This window comes from Lissotriton helveticus, chromosome 6 (genome assembly GCF_964261635.1).
Source record: "Lissotriton helveticus chromosome 6, aLisHel1.1, whole genome shotgun sequence".
NCBI lineage: Eukaryota > Metazoa > Chordata > Amphibia > Caudata > Salamandridae > Lissotriton > Lissotriton helveticus.
This window is the reverse complement of record NC_136067.1, coordinates 211,440,035-211,459,707: the sequence shown is the minus strand read 5'-3', so window position 1 is coordinate 211,459,707 and position 19,673 is coordinate 211,440,035. Positions and strand designations below refer to the sequence as shown.

The following is a 19,673-nucleotide window of genomic DNA, read 5'->3' as shown; positions in this document are numbered from 1 at the left end:
TATTTTCCACAACAGTGGCCAGGGTTACTTAAGGTAGTGTGGGAACTTCTGTTGTTCATATAGCCTAGGGAACAACTTAATATGTGATTTTTTACTCATGCCTTTGATAGCTTGGTTAATTGATAAGAGTTTAGCCTGTTAATTTACTAGCTTGGAAAATAAATTAGCTGGCAACTCCTTCAAACAGAGGACCCTAGCTTTTAGTTGTATTAATGTCCCCATCTGAATAACATAGCCAACTGGAACTTTTATTCATCATTGTCCAGAGGTAAACCTTCAGAGTATTCGTGTCCGCACTTTTTAACTTACAGCAATAAAAGATAAATTTGGCTTCTTGTCAAGTTATACTTTAATCTTAATTGTGCTTGGGCGGGCGTGGGAGGGAGTTTGAATGCCTGGTGGTAACTCTTAAAATGTATTGTCTGAAGCCAGTCACCAAGTTTATCTTTAAGTGCAATCATGCCATAAAGAATTGTTGAATTTAATGGACACTCTTCTATCACTTTGCACAATTGAATTGTGTCAGAGCATTGAAACATTATTTAAAAGATGGCAGAATGTTGTGCATAAAAAGCAGGGCACATAACTAATTGATGTTTTGAGCGCTTTGCGCACCACCTCTCCTCAAACCACACCCCTAGATATTTATAGAAAAACACTTTCTCAATGAATTAATTTACAATCACCCAATGCCCTTTCTTATTTGTTTCCTTCCAAAAGCAATGATCTTTGCCTTAGATGTAATAATTTTAATATCATTACTCATGCAATGTCTTGCATTTAGAGACCCACTGCGGTAAGATCAAGCAGTATAGTGTCATCAGAATACTGTAATACTGTAATGTCATTTCATTTAATTAATCTTCACATCTGCTAGCTCTGCTAACTTGGGTGGGCAGGCTCTTTATGGGAGAGGGAACTAGGACAGGTCCTACAGACACAAGTTAAAAAGTATCAGGGCCAGGAAGCAGTATTCCTTCATTCAGTCCCTTGTTCATAAACATTTTCCCCGAGGTGACCCATTTGGACGCAAGTTTTATCTTTACCCACATGTTGGAGTAGAGACCAATGATTAACTTCAGTAAGGTTTGCAGAGTGCCCCATTCATTAATATTTACCTAAAGCTTACCGCTATTGACATTGTCAAAGGCTGTAGCGAAATCAATAAGAGCAGTATAAAGCAAGCTCTCTTTATTTGTCATGGTATTCTTAACAAGCATTGACAGTGCAAGTAAGCTATCCACAATGTTACAGCCGTTAACAAATCCTGTTTGAAAAAAAGGGACACATTTTTGCTCAGCAGCCTACTTGATCAAATCTTTTTTTTAAAGCTGTGAGTAACCTTTGCCTACGACATCCAATAATGCAATTAGATGAATGATCTAAAGTGATCTACTTGATCCTTTGTGGTGAATATATACCAGAAATGAGCCTCTTCATGAATACGGAATAATATCATTAATACGGAAAGCATTGTAGAGTGGGCTTAAAACTGTCAAGCAGTGGTCCATCACAGATTTGAAGAAGATGTCCATCACAGATTTGAAGAAGGAAGCCAGTATGCTATTCGGAAGTGGAGCCCCATTGCTTTGTAATGATTTAATAGCTGTTTGCATATCCAACAGCGAAGAAACATCCACCTTCACTTCATTATTTTCCATCACATGAAACAAGAAAGCTCTTATCCGTTGAGGCTCTGCTGTCGCAAAATAGCTTTGAAATATAGTCTATCCAAACAGGGGGCAATGTCTTAGGAGGGTGATATTTTCTTTGAATCAAGATGTGAATTTACAATGAACCAACATTTTGTGGAATCTTTATGTTTGACAGCATCATGCATCCACATCAACTGCTTTTCAGGATTACTTTTCTTTACATCCCAAAGCTTTTTCGATAAGTATGTCAGAAAAGATTAATTTTCATCACAAGGGCTCTATTGTCATAGCTACCCTTCCAGTGCCTCCTGAGGTGGTTTAACAACGTCTTTCTCATGAAGCCAGTGTAAAAGATTAAGTATTAGCGAGTGCAAAAGCATTTTAGATCACAAATGGAATTGTTATTGTACAACGAGTTTTCATAACGATTAATCAGTGGGGTAATGATGTGTTAAATGTTTTATTATGTAAATTTTTGTAGTTGGCTTACTTTTGTAAACAGTATCTCTATATCTGTCCAAAGGTTTTGCCTCTACTTTTCCAAAAAGTGCAGTAACCTTAAAGAAAGAATGGGTGTTCTCCCTATAAGCACTTCTCCTTTTCTATTTGTGATTACATGACAAGGAAAAGGAAACATCTGCTTATTAATTTTCTTGTGAATCCTTATCTCAGATGATTGACACTCTAGAATAAGGTAATGATTGTGACCACACCTCCAAAGCTAAAGTTATGACTCATGGGTAATTTCCCTTCTATCTCTCTGTTTTACTTTGGGATATAACAGAGCACAGGACAAACCTGGTTGCATCGTAAGCATTTCATAAGCACCAGAAATACTTAGAATACAAGTGTGTCAAAAATAACAAATGACAATATTTTGTGAAGGGCCTCAAGCCCGAAGATTTTGGAGGCAACGTAGTCTTAAACAAGTCCAAAACCGTAAACATTCTCATGTGCTTCAACTGTTGCTCCAATAGGGCCTGTGATGCCATATATTGGACACCAAGGAGACTTGCAGAGCTCTGACGAAGTCTCACACAAATACCAGACGCTAGTGATTTGTGCTGCTAATTACTGGATCAAGTCTGGCTCCTAGGGAAATATTTACCTTTGGGAAGGGTTATCAATTTGAACTATACAAGCTGCCAAATGAATGTATACCTCCTCCAAAAATATATTTTTTAATTAATTATATTTCACTCTGTAAAGTTATTGTTTCTTTGATCAGTCACAGGGAGAATGGTAGAGTACCAGTTTAAGTGATATGGTCTTTGAAGAAGAAAAAAGACGAATGGAGAGGTGAATGGGCATAAACCAAAAAGGATTTTCAGTCGATAGAGATGAACCAAATTGACTTTAAACGACTGTGCTACATTGAGGGATTCTCTAGTAAACTCCTGCCTTAAAGTGGGTGTCAAATGATTCTATATCATTGTTCTAATGACAGGGAAACATTAAGGGGGTTGGCTGATGGTTCAAATGTATTTAGTCTATTCAGGGTCAGGTAAAAAATATTGACTATTAATAACTCAGATTAAAATATGTAAGGTGAAAAGGCTAGGTCCGTGGAACAATTCATCCATTGCATAAAATAGGTGTGCAAGCTGAAAGCTGCAGGTTCAAATCAAGGGTTTATTACCCACCCCATTTAGCACATAGTATTTCCATGGTTGTAGAAATGAGTAAATTGAGATTGGTAACAATAAACATTATGTGATTTCAGGATTGAAACAGCATACTGTTATATATTAAATTACTTAAAATACACATTGCTGAAAAAGATTTAAAGTAAGTGTTTCCAAAAACATAATCGACAGCGATATTCAGTGTGTATGAACAGAGTTCAACTGGATGAGAAAATCACCAATAAATGTTGAAATGGGTTACATGTATTACAGATCCCTGTTTTTAGGTTTTGCCTAGCCAATGCGTACGAAGTACGCATGCGCTAGCAAAATCTTATGTTTTTCTCTGTGGGGTCGGGTATCCGCCCCCTCCTCCCATTGGCTAGCTCCATAACTGGAGGCTAGCCATTGGGAGAAGGCTCTGTCCGTCAATCTCGGACCAGATTCGGGGGCATTCCCGAGATTTTTTCCATGGGCGTTCCCTCTCGCGTTCCCTCTCTGTAGTCATGCAGCGGTGGGCGGGGTTATTTTTTTGTTTTCCTCAAGTCATGTTTTTGTCATTGCACCGAAGATGGCGCCGGGGCCCGTCGACTTCTCGTTGCTCCAAGAAGTCCAGGTGAGTGCTCTGCCTTTTGATTACCCTTTCCCGCCCCCCCTCTCCCCGTGTGTCCGTTCCCGAGTGCTCTGCCTTTTGATTACCCTTTCCCGCCCCCCCTCCCGTTGTCCGTGCCTTCCTTTGTTTTCATTGTCGCCGTTCCTGCCCCCCCCTGGTCTGCCCATGTGAAATGGGGGAGCGACGGCTGTCCCTCATCCCACCACGGAGCACAGTGACCGATGTAACAGCAAGACGTGTTTGTTTATATAGTTCTCCAAAGCTGCTGCTTTGACACCTGAGACACAGTGGTCTCGGTATTAACAGCGTGTAGGAAAGTTATTTATAGCAGAAACAAAGCATAGATTTTAGAGGGAGCTTTCAGAAAAGGGACAGTACAAATAATACATTTCATCCCCCCCAAAAAGAAATTGAAAGTATACACCCTGCCTTCAGGTGCCTCAGCACAATTTCGTCATGTCTGAAAGTGTATTGCTTTACTTTTGTTTTAGAATATCGAGTGTGCACCTTTTTATGTGTAGCCCCGCCCCCTTGTTTACATATTACACTGCGGGGCCGCGCTGATGCTCTGCACATCTCCTTTGGCTCCGGCGTTTCTCCGCGCGCCCTCGTCCAGGGAGGGGGCCTGTGGCCAGGGCCTCTCACAGAGGCAAAGTATATGTTTATGTCATTCTGCTAACGACGGGATCAGGGAGATTAGCTGGTGTGAATGCTTTGTCCGGGCCCATTGTCCTAGAGTTTCACAAAATGTGCACCGTGCATATGTCTATTGCAAATGTTTGCTTAAAAACTGCAGGTTTGCCAAGAGCAGACTTACTGGATTTGCCAATGTTTGCCTTCGTCTTGATGTCTCCATGAACATTTTGTTGTTTTGTCGAATGTCGCAAGTGCTTGTTTTCTATGGTGACAACACGTGGAATCCGTTGTTTAAAATAAGAAATCTGCAGTTTTCTGCTGTAAATATTTAAAACATCTTTTGGTACACAAACAACGTGCAGACCTTCCAGGCTGTGTCATGGATGTATACGTATTTTCCTTTATGAGTAAATTGGGTTTCTTTGCTGCCTTCCCGTCACAGGATTATGACACAGGCCCCAACTGTGGAAATACTGACCTGAAAGGCTCTTCTCTCGGGCCTGCCACTGGTTCCCAGCTTGTCCCGAGATAGAATGATGTGTCATATCTGCAGCGTTCTGTTCCATCCCTATCTGGAATGTGAAGTGACCTTTCTCGGAGCTGCCGGTCTGCCAGCATAGCATGCCTTTGTTGCAGATAAACCACGAACACGGTCTGCTTGGCCATCCTTGCAGCCTGCAAGCTGAGAAGCTGCACAAAGGCTCTGCGTTGTTTACACCTGCCAGCTGCACGGCCTTTCATTCTTCTAGAAAGAACATTTTGGTATTTTCTCCCTCTACGTTTGAGCAGGCTCGTCCCACCTGAGCCTGCCTCGATGGATCGTTTGGCGTGGAGAGAAGGAAGAGCCCCAGGTGGACTTGTAGACGTGGTTTATCCTCTGCTTCAGTAAGCCCTCTAATTAAAGCACACATTTGGCTCCGAGCTAGTGAATATTGCAGACTGCTGTGGTGATGGGTCGGCCAAGGCGCCGGGCTCAGCGATCAGGTAAGCAGCATTTTGTTTATATTTGTCTTTTCCCTTCTCATGTCCTTTTTCCGTCCCTTTGTCATGTACTTTTTCCGTCTTTTCCCGTTCCCACCCCCCCTCCCGCTGTCCGTGAGGTCTACGGGCTCCTCCAGGGTTTGTTAGACTGCGGCCTCGCCTCCCATGCCAGCTCCCGCTATCAGCCGCACCATATGTGTGTAGTGCTTTCCAATGCACTTTTTACGTTTTCCTAAATTGAGGGATTTCAAACCGCGTTCTTCATTTGTTGGTTTGTTGAGGTGTTATTCGCATTTTGCTTAGAGCGGTGTGTTGAGGTGGTGAAGGGTCGAGATGCGGTGAATGGGCAGTTTGTAGTTTCAGTTGCTCGCAAGGACCAACCTCCCATCCCTTTCCGTGATGCTAATGAAATGGATCGGAATGCTGGATGAAGTGTAAATGTGGGTGGTGTCTGTTTCTCATTGGCTGCCAGATGTATTGTGGCTCCGCGTGATTGGCTTTTAAAAGGTACCGAGTTAGGTTTTGATGCACATAGTATGTACAAAGGAGCACGGAACTTATTTTGTCGTCATTGCCTATAAACTGAAAAGCAGTAGGATTCATTGGTTAACACAAACGTTCATTTTCTATAATTTAAGGCCAGTTATTGAAGCGGTCACACGTGGACAGCGATGCTTCATTTGTCCATGGCCTGCGTTAGATGCTGCCACATTGAAGTGCCATGTGGTTCCCTGGGCCTCGTGTTTTCTGCCAATCTGCCCTCCGTTACAATCATCCCCCCTCTACTGCATATACTAGTGAATACAGTCATCTCTATATACAGAAAAAATTAGTTCTATTTAGAGGGGTCGGAGTCAGACACAGTGGGTGGATGGATGCATGATGGATGGATGTATGCATGATGCATGGATGTATGGGTGGATGCATGGATGGGTTGTTGGTTGGATGGGTTGGTGGATTGCATAAATTGTTGAGGGATTGGCTATATATATGCATCTATCCATCCACCCATCCATGCATCTATCCATACACCCATCCATGCATGCACCCATCCATGCATCCACCAACTCATCCATACAAGCATTACAACAAGAGCCCGCAGCTCTCCTTCGTCTCTCCTCGCCCCCCCTTCCCTGAGCCCGCAGCTCTCCTTCGTCCACCTTCCCTGTGCCCTGCCCTGCTATTGTAAATGACAATGCCATTTATTTATGTTAAAAAAAACATAAATAAAAAAAATGTCAAGAGCAATGCCAATAGCTCTAACTTTAACAAAGGCAAAACCATTGCATTGTAAATGCTTGTTTTTTGTAGGGGGTCATGTTTAATACATGTTGTCCTCAATCAATATTTGGTATATCTAGAGGTCTGTAGTTCGATAAAGAAAACAAATTATAATATAGATACAGACTGATTTAAGCATAAATGCTGAGATTTTCATGACTCAAAGTGAACCGACCACTGCAAAATGTATTTCTTAAATCTACAAATATGGAAACAAATGTGTATAATGTAAACTCCTGTTAAATAGTGACACTGCAAAACCGCAAAAATCATAGCTTCTTACCTATCAAGAGTGCATGCAATTTCACTGCTTTCTCCAAATTCCTGTCGGTATGCACCACTGACCATTCGATCAGTCGCTTTGTGCTCACCAAACACCTTTTTCATTGCATCAGTTATTTCTCCAACAGTACATCTAAAATGTATAACATTTGGATTACACTTTAATGAGGCAACTGATGATCAGAACCATCCAAACTAAATGTTCAATGCAATTAACTGTTTCCAATAACGTAATGAGGAATAAACCACCTACATTGAGGCTGCCCAATACAAAATAGTACTTTTAAAAAGTCATACATTAATACTTTGCTTGTTATACCAGAAAATCCAGTCATTCCTTTTCCATTGCGTAAGATTACAGTCGCCTACAACTACTGAAAGAAGTCATCCCATTTCAAGAATATATTCTAGCAAAGATCGGATATTTCTCCAGAATCCACTTGTGTACTACGCCCTCCAACCGCCTGCTGAATTTGTTGTGCTCATTAAGGTGGGCATCTTTCATGGCTTCTAGCTTCTTATAACTTGTCCTTGCCTTCTAATTCATTATAAGGGTTTACTCATCCCCCTTTTCCAGGAGCAGGACCCTAGTGAACGCATCTCACTAGGGAGCCAGACCTTTGAAAATTCCACACACTGATACCCCATATCCAGATGCACCAAACAAACTTTTCTGCCCAACTCAGGGGACCCTGTTGACGGTGCACTCACTAATAAGTCACCTTGCAAAGCTCTGACACTAGATGAGTTCTTAACTGATCACTTCCTCTTTACAAGACTGTAAGCAGTGAACTGAAAGCCTGACTATCCAGTCCCTGGTACCCCGGTTAATTTGGGCACGTTCAATGGCTTTGGACCAGGGAGGGGAGACTGTTACAGGTCTGGTGAGAGTCATTAATATCTTTAGGGTATTAGGTTTGTGTGAACTCTATCAAATGAGCAAAGCTCAATTTCCCTCTTTCATCCATGACTACCAAGGAACTGGGGCAAAAGCAGCCATGTAACCCCAAAACGTGATACACTGACTTTCTCTCTCTGGCTGTTCAGCTCCACTGAATGGCTGCATAATAATTAAAGTAAATCCAAAGTTCCCAAATGCAAATGAAAACACCCAACTCTTCTCCCCCAAGGGATAACAATAAGTCGGTGGTTCGATGTTATAAAAATCAAGAGTGAAAACGCCATGAAAATGTTGCAATTGTATATCTGAACCAGAAGGTGCTAACCACACCAAGGTAATTACCTGTAAAACAACAAGACCTATTCTTCTTAGTGACAGATCTGATTGTACGGCTATTTCACATATAGCGTGTTTTTTACCCAGTGATGCTGTGCCTGAATTTCTAATCCACTAACTCCAACAAGAGTAAGCAGGGACTTCTTGGTGCCAAACTATACTATTTTAACTCTGGCCATTCCCCAAGTGACTTCGTCAAAGATGTAGCTATTATGTTAAGGATTTTCTTGACAGTGGCATAAACCCCTATCCTGAATACTGGTAGATTTCTTGAACCACCAACGCAGACCTGCTACACGTTCACATAATACATATTCATCTAAACTTGATTACTGATGGCAGAGGGGAGTTCTGTTCATGTCAGGAGAATTAATCAGAAGAAAATGATGGCACAGCTGTTGTAGAAGATTTGGATATAAATTATAAGCACAGAGAAGTGTCGGATACAGCCGGATATTAAAGAGCAACTACTCCTCGTGTGAGGAGGCACCTCTGTCCTGGGATTAATGTTGTCATCAGTCTGCGGGTATTAAAGGAAGTAGCGCCATTGATATGTTTGCTCCTCTAGTTTGTTGTCCTCCATCTTGTACTGGAATAGCATTCAGTATAACTGGTGCGGTGAATTTGTGAAGTATTTATTGAGCACGCTGTTATGCAAAGGGCATGGGTCACCGGGTAGAGACAAATATTCGGCTATATATAAATGGGAACACATTGCGGTAGGCACAAAACACAACATAAAGTGATTTTAAGGTAATCCTGATAATTATCGGTAGCCAGTGGAAAGATTTCAGAAATTCAGTAGAGGAGTATTGAAAGAGAAGGGTAAAGGCAAGGTAACCTGCTGCATTTTGAATTAGTTAAAGGCGTGTAATGATCGACAAAGAAGTGCCAAGAAACAGTTACAGTAGTCAAGGTGACTCAATATAGTACATGGACTAGGGAACAACAAGAGAAGGCTGGTAAGTAGAGAAGTATTTTCTGCTGCACCTTGAGGAGCAGGAAGCAAGATCAACATAGCTTATTATTGTGAATTGTTAAAAAAGAGGTCCTGATCAAAGAGAAAGCCTAGATTCTTAACCTTAGAGACTGGAGTTAGAACTGATCCCAGGTATTTAGTCCAGAGAAGTGAGGTAGGCCGGAGGAGATAACAGCTCACAATGACTAAAACTTTCGTATTATCAGAATTCAGGTTAAGGGATCTGGAAAGCATCTAATCCACTATGCTAAGCAAGCAGTTTTGAAAGTTTTAGAAAGCTCATTGTCAAATAAAAAAAAAAATCCATGTTGGCCTAACACATGAACGTAAGCCTGAAAGAATAAACAGGATGGGCCAGAGGACTAACATACAACTTTAAAAGGGACTTACAGAAGATCATTGTTGGACACCTTAAGTAAGAGATATGAACTCAAATTGGAAAGGTACTAAGTAAACGTCCTAAGCCTTGAGAGAGAGAGATAAGACTTGATCCAGGCTAGAACACCGCCTTGGATCCCCTCAATTTTGAGCTGCTCCAGTAGAATAAAATGAAGGACCTATCTAATGCAGCCAATGAGCCTAATAGGACCAACACTGATGATTTGCCTTGGTAGGCCAACAGTTCTGAGATCATAAAGATCCAACACAGTTACAAGAGCTTTGCCTGCCGTGAGGAGAACGGCCCTTTGCTTTACCGGGTCCCGCATCCCAGCGCCAGCATCCACGCCGTGAGGGGAACGGCTATCTGCCACACCGGGTCCCGCACTCCAGCACCAGCACCACCGCCACCGCGAGGGCTGGGACTTCTATCCCCAGGTGCCCCGGCGGCTGTGCGCGTGCGAGTGACGATACCAGAGCGCCCGGAGGCACGAAAAGGGAGAGGAGCGCCGAGCGCTCATTGGGAGCTTTGCCTGCCGTGAGGAGAACGGCCCTTTGCTTTACCGGGTCCCGCACCCAAGCGCCAGCATCCACGCCGTGAGGGGAACGGCTACTGCCACACCGGGTCCCGCACTCCAGCGCCAGCACCACTGCCGCCGCGAGGGCTGGGACTTCAATCCCCAGGTGCCCCGGCGGCTGTGCGCGTGACGACACTAGAGCGCCCGGAGGCGCGAAAAGGGAGAGGAGCGCCTCTCGCCCCGCGAGTCGTGCGCGGGAGCGCCCGGGCTAAGCCCGGGACAAGGGCGGGGCAGTCTGTGCAGTCCGGGCAGACCGAGGCAGGGCCACCCCCCTTGGTCGTGACTACACCTGAGAAGTAAGCATCTGGACATATATTCATGACTGTTCTTTCTTGTTTTTAATATTACCATGTGTTTCATACCATAGAAAGGAAGTACTTTGTAAGGTCATAGTTATCATTTCGTTTGCCTATCCCCAACTAGCCGTGATTCCAACGGTACAAAAGTTCTTGGGGTTTATACTCCGCTATTACTAATGGCTAAGAGCAAATCAACCATGGACAACTATTTAGTTAAAATGGTCAACAAGATTAATAACGATAGAAGGAAATCACTGGGTCGGGAAGATCTGCCTGTGATAATTACTACACCCCCTGGTGCCAGTAGTGGTTTGATTTTGGCTTCTCCTCCTATCTCTGATGTTCTTACTGATGTCCCACTAGTGGAGATTCCGACAGTATTAGTTGTAGATCAGGACGTACCAGATCAGGATTTACAAGATGACTCCATGGACGCATCACCACGGTGCTCTCCAGTTAAGAGAGCGGTAAGGAAATGCAGGAAAACACAGACTAAGCGGGGAGGAACACACCATAAGAAAACACCTGAAACAGTGCAGAGGAGCACCATTGGTCACAAGGAAACCATGACTATTATCAGTGACACTAATATGAATTCTGACCTTCTAGCCAAGATGCTTGAGGCTAAATTAGAAAGTGTTGTTACGCCTTTAGTGGCAAAAATATATCTTCTGACAGCTGAAGTGTCTAGATTGGGAGGTCTTCTAACCCGGTCAACTAGTAATGAGAGCTTGAAACCAAGGGAAAGGGACATTCTACCTAATAATGCTGTACAGAAGCCATTGGTGGTGAGGGTAAGCACGGCTAAAGTTAGGGAGACGGGCCGATCGGATGGTCAGACTATACAGACTAAAGTGGTCCCAATGAATATAGTGGGGTCACCAGCTCAACCGAGGAAAGTACGCCCAATTAAGCTCCCACCAGATTGTGAACCATATGTTGTCGTACTTTCTAATGTCCCACCCTTAGACACTTCACAGCCCAATTTCAGCCAGGAATCACACGATTCGCTTAAGCATAAAACCGTTTCGTGGCTGAATAAGAACTGTGGGTTCCCGATAAACTATTCAGACCAGATATTAACAACGAGACGGGTACCCTGGATTGGTAATGCCAGGAAAACTTGTAGGGGCGAATGTATTGATATTAATTGTAGACACCCCCAACACGTTGCGACTGTGCTACTTAGAGCAGCATCCCTGAAACTGGGTGAGAATAGTGTGGGTGTGCATCCCATGGGATACTGTTATAGCCATTTAGCTAAGGGCTCATTGCATAATACAAGAAGTGGGCATCCAAATTCTAGTACAAGCCCAAACTTTGAGATCCCAACTCATAATAGATATCATGCATTGAGTAGTTTGGATCAGAACGATTGACTCTTGTCAGTTGGTAGTCTTGGTTTGGGGGCATCTCCTAATACTCAGGTTGGGAAGTTACATACAAATAATCTAGAGTTTGAGCAATTACAGATAGTGGTGCCTACTTTGATTAATAATGACAGCCCTAGACTTGGTCCTGCTTTGATGGCAGTGGTGAGCGATCAGATTCCTAAATGTACTGGGGATAGTAATGGCAGCCCAGGAGATGTAGGATTATGCCGTACCAGTAGTACCGCGCTTGAGGGTAATATCACTGAAAACATTCCAATGGAAGGAATAAGTACTGTAACTATTCCCCTAGATAGTACATCTATACAAGATACATTGTTGAATGCAGCCCCACTTAGTCCGAAGGAAAATCTACCCGTAAGATTAATATCATGGAATATAGCAGGTTTAGCTAGAAATCTACTGGACCTGGTCTGGTGCACCTATATTGAGGATTATGATGTCATCCTCCTCCAGGAGACTTGGCCCTTAGATATCCCGCATAGGCCTGGGTATAAAACTTTTCACTGTGACGCAATCCCATCAGTAAGAGGGAGAGCGTCGGGTGGGCTGGTGATCTGGGTAAGAGTCAATTTAGAAATAGAAGTTACTCAATTGCCTATTCTTTCCCCGGATTTATTGTGATTAAAGATGGTGACAAGAAAAAAGGAATCTGTATATCTAATAAATATATATAATAGACCACATCCACTTAATACGGAATCAAAGGTAGTAGAGCTACTGGATTCCTTTTTAGATACACTAGGACCAAACGCGCTAGTGGTAGTAGTAGGAGACTTCAACTGTAAATATGAACCAGTGTTGGGTCTCGATAACCTACTCGATGAACAGGATATAGCAAATGATATCCCGATTTTGGATTCCACTGGGTTAGTTAAATGCACCGTAGCAGCAACTCAAATTTTACAGTTGACAGAGGGGCATGACTTAAGGGCATGTAATGGCCGCTTACAATCTGATAGACCAGCAGCCCCAACCTTTTGTAAAGGTAATTACAAGTCACATATAGATTTCATATTGGTCTCTCTGAGTCTATGGTATTTAATTATTGACTTTAAAATAGATATCAGGACAGAGAGTGACCATCTTCCACTTCAACTATGGCTAAACCCTCAGCCTTTTATATCTAAACCAGCTGAAGAGGTCGCATTGAATAATTCTTTTGGGGAAATGCAGGTATCAAATAACAGACGTGCTCCGAGATGGCCTTACATCCTGGCTAAAGATTCGACGATGCTAAACAATACTTTCTCTGATACCATTGTATCTTGCCAGGAGCCCTTATTAGGCACCCATGGTGTGTTAGACCTACACTATTAACTGGTAGATGCGGATAAGAACCCAAATGAAAGTCATTTAGAGTTAGCTAATCCTTGGTACAATAAAGAATGTCGTCTAGCAAAGTCTCACTTGATTCAGGCTGTTAAAACTAAGAAATCCCAGTGCATAAGAGAAAGTAGATATGCATATAATAAAACCCTGAATCAGGCGAAAAAAGCGTGGGATGATGCACTATGGGATGATCTACTAACTGCAGCTAAATTGAGAGATCAGAGTACCTTTTGGAGTTTAATATTGAAGGGGAATAGAAAGGGTAGATCATCTAAGGATATTTACCTAGACGAAAAAACATGGTGTGACCATTTTACTAAACTCTATTCACATGATGATGAGGGGTTGCCCATACAAGTCCAAGAGTGCAACTTAGCATTGAGTATTGTTCCTTTACGATTTAGTATAGAGGAGACCATGCAGGCATTAAAGGCCATCAAAGCAGGCAAAGCCCCAGGACCTGATAAGATCCCCGGCGACTTATTAAAGCACGATGTGGAAGTATGGGGGCCTCATATTAACTTTTTATGTAACTCCATAGTGGCTGGAACACCGATTCCCGATAGTTGGAAAGGGGCAGAAATTGTAACAATTTTTAAAAAAGGGGATCGTTATGACCCGGGCAATTATCGCCCAATTAGTTTAATTGATTTTTTACAGAAGGTTTTTGCCAGACATATTTTAAATAGACTTTTAGAATGGATAGAGGAGACTCAGACATTGACCAAATATCACAAAACCAGAAAGTGGACAGTGGATATGCGCACCAAGGTATAGCACCAATCTCGTATCAACCAAACAATGATAATTATTTCAAAAATAAGTTCAGTGTGCCACTTGCAAAACCAATGCCCTCTGTCCAGGGGCACCACACGTGAAACACAAGTCCAAAAATGATTATCATCAAGTTTTTGGGCACCACTCAAATGAAATGCAGTCAACTCAAGTCTCTCAGAGTCCTGTTCCAAGCAAGAAGTCTTGATATTTGCTCAATTCGTATTTATTTTCTTATATCAATTTGTCAAAAGAATAATCAGCCAACGCGTTTTGTTCTGAACACCAGAACTTCTTCAGGGCTGGAAAAATCAAACATGCATAAAGACAAAATGTCACAGATATATATAAAAACATATATAAAAGTGCATACAACCATATAAATACACATAACATGTATACACATTTAAAATACACACTATAAAGTTACATAACAATACATATTTATACGTAGTTTTTTAGAGGACTACAACCTCACTTTTCATTGATCATAATAAACTTGCAATGTTGCTAATACAACGGACTCATGCAATCTGAGCTGCCAATTACCCAATTCATGTATTATTGAGAATCAGTGATTATTTAAGAGTATCAAAACAACACTTATGAGCAATAAAGACAACCCCGAAAGAAAATGGGAAAGAAGAGTCTCTGCATACCGTATGTGATTGTGAGCACCATATACAATGATTTCCACAGATGTATATTAAATCCTTCCAAGACTCGAAAGGTAAAGTCGATGTTTTTCAATCAGCAATCTTATTCTTATATACTATCTGAATTAACGTAACTAAAAAGAAGAATGGATATATAGAACACATCACAAAGGACATAGTACCAATGGCCACAAAATATCGATGCAACATGAGGCACCACTAAATATAACCGGTTAAGGGTAGATGAAACCCCATGGTGTAGCCACCAAGAAATATATGGGGTTCCCTATCTCTCCCAAAGTTTAGTCAGAAAATAAGTAGCTCTCAAAACAGGACATAATAATACTCCATGTAATATAAAGGATTCCATATTCAGGTAGATGCCTATGTTCAGAGAGTAGGAGAGAGTATCATTAATGCTTATATGAAAACCAGACATTCATATTGATTCCATATTGTCTTGCTGGGTGCACATATGCATATAATTAAGGTATACAACCATCGGTGTCAGCACAGTAGCGAAATGTCACATAATTATAACAAAAACTATCCTACCTGGATAAATGTATCTCTCCCTTCAATTTAAACAATTCTTCGAGGGATTTAGAAAAGAGGATATGATAGTCCCACCTCAAATTTTTATTACAGTAGAAAGCCTATAAATAACCAAAATAGGCAATTTCAAAACATGTGTAAACCACATGTCACCATTTCATATTGTTTCAAACAGGTACATAGCACTAACGCAATAATAGAATTAAAACCAACGGAACCCTACCTTATTGAAGGTTTTAAAGTCTGTAAGTGTATATTCTCCTTAATATTCCAAAAACTAGTCCAACACAGTATGGTCAACGTGATAATAATCACTACCTAAACATAATAGAAAAAGCACGCATATTAGTGTACCCAGGCTCAAAACCTAAACTTATCCCACGTATATTTCAGAGCAAAGTAATGACCATAGTGGAACTGTCAAATCCAGGCGCGCCGTGTTCGATCAAACAAACATGCCAAATGGCAAATGTAAAGCACATGAGACCTCCCGCAAAACTTGGAGCTCAAAGTGAGCTCACGAAAATATTTTTGGAAGCAGCGATAAAAAGCGTGAGTTTCTACAAGGGTGTGTGTACACCCAAGGGAGAGAACATCTATTCGCTTACCACTGTAGTGGGGTCATATAAGCCCATGCACCAATCTGCCTCCCAGTCCGGGAACCATTTGTATCGATTGTGTCAAGCGTCCTGGGCGGAACCGCCATATTTTTGTGTTCCGCCCGCGCATAAACTTGCGTCATAAATCGCGTGCATCGTGTGAAGCAAAAACAATCCACAGTGCGGGCGGAACGGCCATATTGGAACATGTCCCATGTAATTAAGAGTAGATCAACAATACACGAAACCAGTGCAAAAAAAGGGGCTAGATCACAAACGTAATTCACCATAGGGCAACGCAAACAACGGCCATATCGGGAGCAAAATTAGAAGGAAAATATTTCATGGATCTATTGTGTACTATGTCCCTATATCGGTAATATACATACATCACGTGTTAATGGAAACATGTAATTCTGGTAGCTCTCAATATACAAATAATGAGCGAAAAATTCTCTAAAAAGAATTAATTTATCTCAAGCAAAGAAGAAATAGGTAAAAATGGAAAAAGGGGGGGGGATCAAGGAAAGAACAAAGAATAATCATGTAATGTGAAATACATACCCAAAGGAATAAAGAACAAAGGTAACAGCCCTGAAGAAGTTCTGGTGTTCAGAACGAAACGCGTTGGCTGATGATTCTTTTGAAAAATTGATACAAGAAAATAAATACGAATTGAGCAAATATCAAGACTTCTTGCTTGGAACAGGACTCTGAGAGACTTGAGTTGACTGCATTTCATTTGAGTGGTGCCCAAAAACTTGAAAATTGACCAAATATCAAGCAGGGTTTAGGTAAAAAACCAGCACGGAGGATCAAGTATTTAGATTCACGTGCATCTGCTGGAAGTATATTAATATAGGAAAGGGCAGCCTGTATGTGGCGTTTATAGACCTGAGGGCCGCCTTCGACCTCGTCCCACGTAATCTCCTGTGGACCACACTAAGAAATATGGGGGCCCCCGGTGAGCTACTCCAAGAACTCAGACTACACACAGGGAACTATGCCAAAGTCAGATGGGGGAAGGGAGGTGAAGTATCAAAGCCCATTCCTGTGAGTCGTGGCGTGCGCCAAGGCTGTGTGCTGGCGCCTATGCTCTTCTCACTATATGTTAATGACATACCTACATATCTGAGGGACTGCAATCATGACTCCCCGAAGCTAGGAGACGAGGCAATCACGACACTTCTTTTTGCAGATGATACAATCCTCATCTCTCAGAGTCCGAAGGGTCTCCAAAATCTGGTGAACAAATTCTATGGTTACTGTGTAGAGAAGGGGTTAGAAATAAATTCGTCTAAAACGAAATATATGTCCATAAACCCGCAAAAGTCCTTTAGGAAGAATTTGGCCTTAAATAATCAAAAATTGGAGTATGTGGAGAGTTTTAATTATCTAGGTATTATGTTGGATAGTACCCTTTCATGGAAGGGGCATCTGGTAAAAAGTAGATTGTCCTTCAAACAAAATTCGATGCCCATACTAAAAGTGCACGGCGCAAGTCATTCTAAAGCTATCACGCCGGCACTTGAAGTATTTAAGGAAAAGGCCCAATCAGCGGCACTCTATGGTGCTGAGGTTTGGGGCCATTGTTGTAAGAGCAACTTTGAACAGGAAGAAAATCACTTCATACATAGGTTGTTAAAAATACCAACTAGAACTCCCCTAGTTCCAGTGTTTTTGGATATTGATCTTAAAACGGACAGATTACCAAGCAATCTTAAGGCCATTGTTGTATTGGGTAAGGCTCTGGACAACCCCGGAGCTGTGTAATTATAAAAGTGGATTGTTAGAAGTTATTCAGATTGATGAGTACAAGAAAATTGCATGGTTAAAACATATTTCCTTTTGGTGTATTAGGTTAGGGTTATCCCATTACTGGGAAGAGCCTCAGAATAGGTCACCCCCATGTAAAAAAACTCCTAAAATCCACTTTCTGGTCTTATGTCAATGGTGAGCTACTCCATAGTTCATCAATTGGCACATTGACCCATAAAGTCCTGAATGTAAAGGATAATGCTGCATTTGAACCGTTTATGGACAAGATAGGACCACCGCTAGCAAAGACATTATATTTGCAATTTAGATATGGGGTGCTCCAGACGAATGCAAATACCTGTGGATGGGGGGGTAAAAATGATAGCGGTTTTTGTATTCTCTGCTCTCAAAAGGCAAAAGAAGATGACGTCCATCTAATATTTTTTTGTCCGGTCTATAAGTTACCTAGAGACCGTTGGATCAGACCCCTCTGTAAAAACATGGGTGTTAGATCCTATAAAGAAGCAGATCGTATAATTAAGTCTAATACCTCTCAACTGGTAGTGGTTTGTATAAGCAGGTTTCTATTCAATGTGTACCTAATTAGAAAACAGCTTGGTTACAAGCTGTAATGTAATAATGGGGTCCGTAGTTTTCTTCACCCTGCATAAGTTACCATAGATAGCACTGATTTTATCTTTTAAACATGGTTTTTAAAGGTTTTAATCTGGCTTTTAAAATATGAAAAATAATTATTTTATCTAAATTATAAAGTGAGATCTTAATTTTAATGTGGTATTTGTAAAATTACTGATATTGTTCGATTGCCCCGTTTCATTCATTGTAACCTGAATATGTGACTAACTGCTGGTATAGGGTACTGTATATAATTGTCTGTAAATGTTTTTCTTTTGTACTTCCTGCTTTTATGGCTATATTAGCAGAAATAAAGTTGAAACAAACAAACAAACAAACAAACAAACAAACAAGAGCATTCTCTGTGCAATCTGGGTTCTGACCATCCCACAGCACTAAGAAAATGTTAATTCATTCCACAAAGAAAGAAATGTCTTCAAAATTGCTTTTTGAAGAGTTTGAAAAGGTAACAAAGAGATTGGTCAAAAGTTGCATAGGACTGCTTAATCACCTGAAGAATTATCAAGAGCGAAATAATTAAGGCCTGTTTCCAGGCTACAGGAACTAAAGAAGAGATGGATTTGTTGGTCAAGACCAGCAGTGCCTTAATAAGCAGAAGAGGTTAAGAGTGCCAAAATGATGGTGGAAAAGGGTCCATTGGAGAACCCTAGTAGTCAGAAGACATAGTTTCTAAAAGATTGACAGAGAATGGAGGGGGGGAACTTGGTAAGGAGAGTTAGGGAAGAGTGACTAGAACACATAGGAGTTTTGTAGAAAGAGCAAGAGTCCTGAAATACGGACCTCGTGATCAGCACAGAGAGTGGAAATCAATTGTTTAGAAGCATCACCTGGATTGTGCCAAGGGATGGTGGGTGCCTTCATGGTGATGTTTAGGACAGCTGGATGGCAAGTGCTTTCAGAAGCCAAGAGCCAGATCTCCTTGGGAGGTGAAGCAGCAGTAAAGGATTATTAATTTTCTCAGCATAAAATTTTTTGCAGATCTCAAAAAGGAAGTAGCTTACAGGCGGAACAATCAGGAAAGGACAAAGTGTGTATAATGCTGAAACTTTTGCAGCCCCATTGCAGGCATTAATTATTTTTACTGCAGAATATTTAGATTTTGTGGTGAGCATACATTTTTTTACAGATGAGCCATGCAGACCACAATGAATTACAACCTCATGGAAGAATAATCTGCTCTCGAGATATATGTTTGAGTGTTTTGTAGCCTCGCTTGGTTTCTCTTAAGGCCACATTATACCAGAGGGCAGAACAGTGGAATCAGAGCGATGCACATGGGAAGTGCGTAAAACACTGTTGAGGGCTTGTGAAACCAATGATTTCCCTCTACTAGGTCCTGATCAAAAGTGGACTTGAAAGAGGGAGGTTGCAGTTTGACATCGCTCCCTCAAATGCCTCAGAGAAAAA

At 41.5% G+C, this 19,673-nt stretch overlaps 1 protein-coding gene and 1 long non-coding RNA gene across 2 annotated transcripts in view; both read right to left on the bottom strand.

Moving 5' to 3' along the window:
• The window catches only part of LOC144762430 (methylmalonyl-CoA mutase, mitochondrial-like), a 310,401-nt gene that overhangs the window by 83,283 nt on the left and 207,445 nt on the right, over positions 1-19,673 (bottom strand). The window contains 1 exon segment of the mRNA XM_078647612.1: positions 7,075-7,206. Within this exon segment, the coding sequence (XP_078503738.1) occupies positions 7,075-7,206 (132 nt within the window).
• LOC144762431 (uncharacterized) lies at positions 14,701-17,745 on the bottom strand. The gene is made up of 3 exons (XR_013596092.1): positions 15,476-17,745; positions 15,253-15,353; positions 14,701-14,831 (listed from the first exon to the last, which is right to left on the bottom strand). It is a non-coding gene; the product is annotated as an uncharacterized LOC144762431 (long non-coding RNA).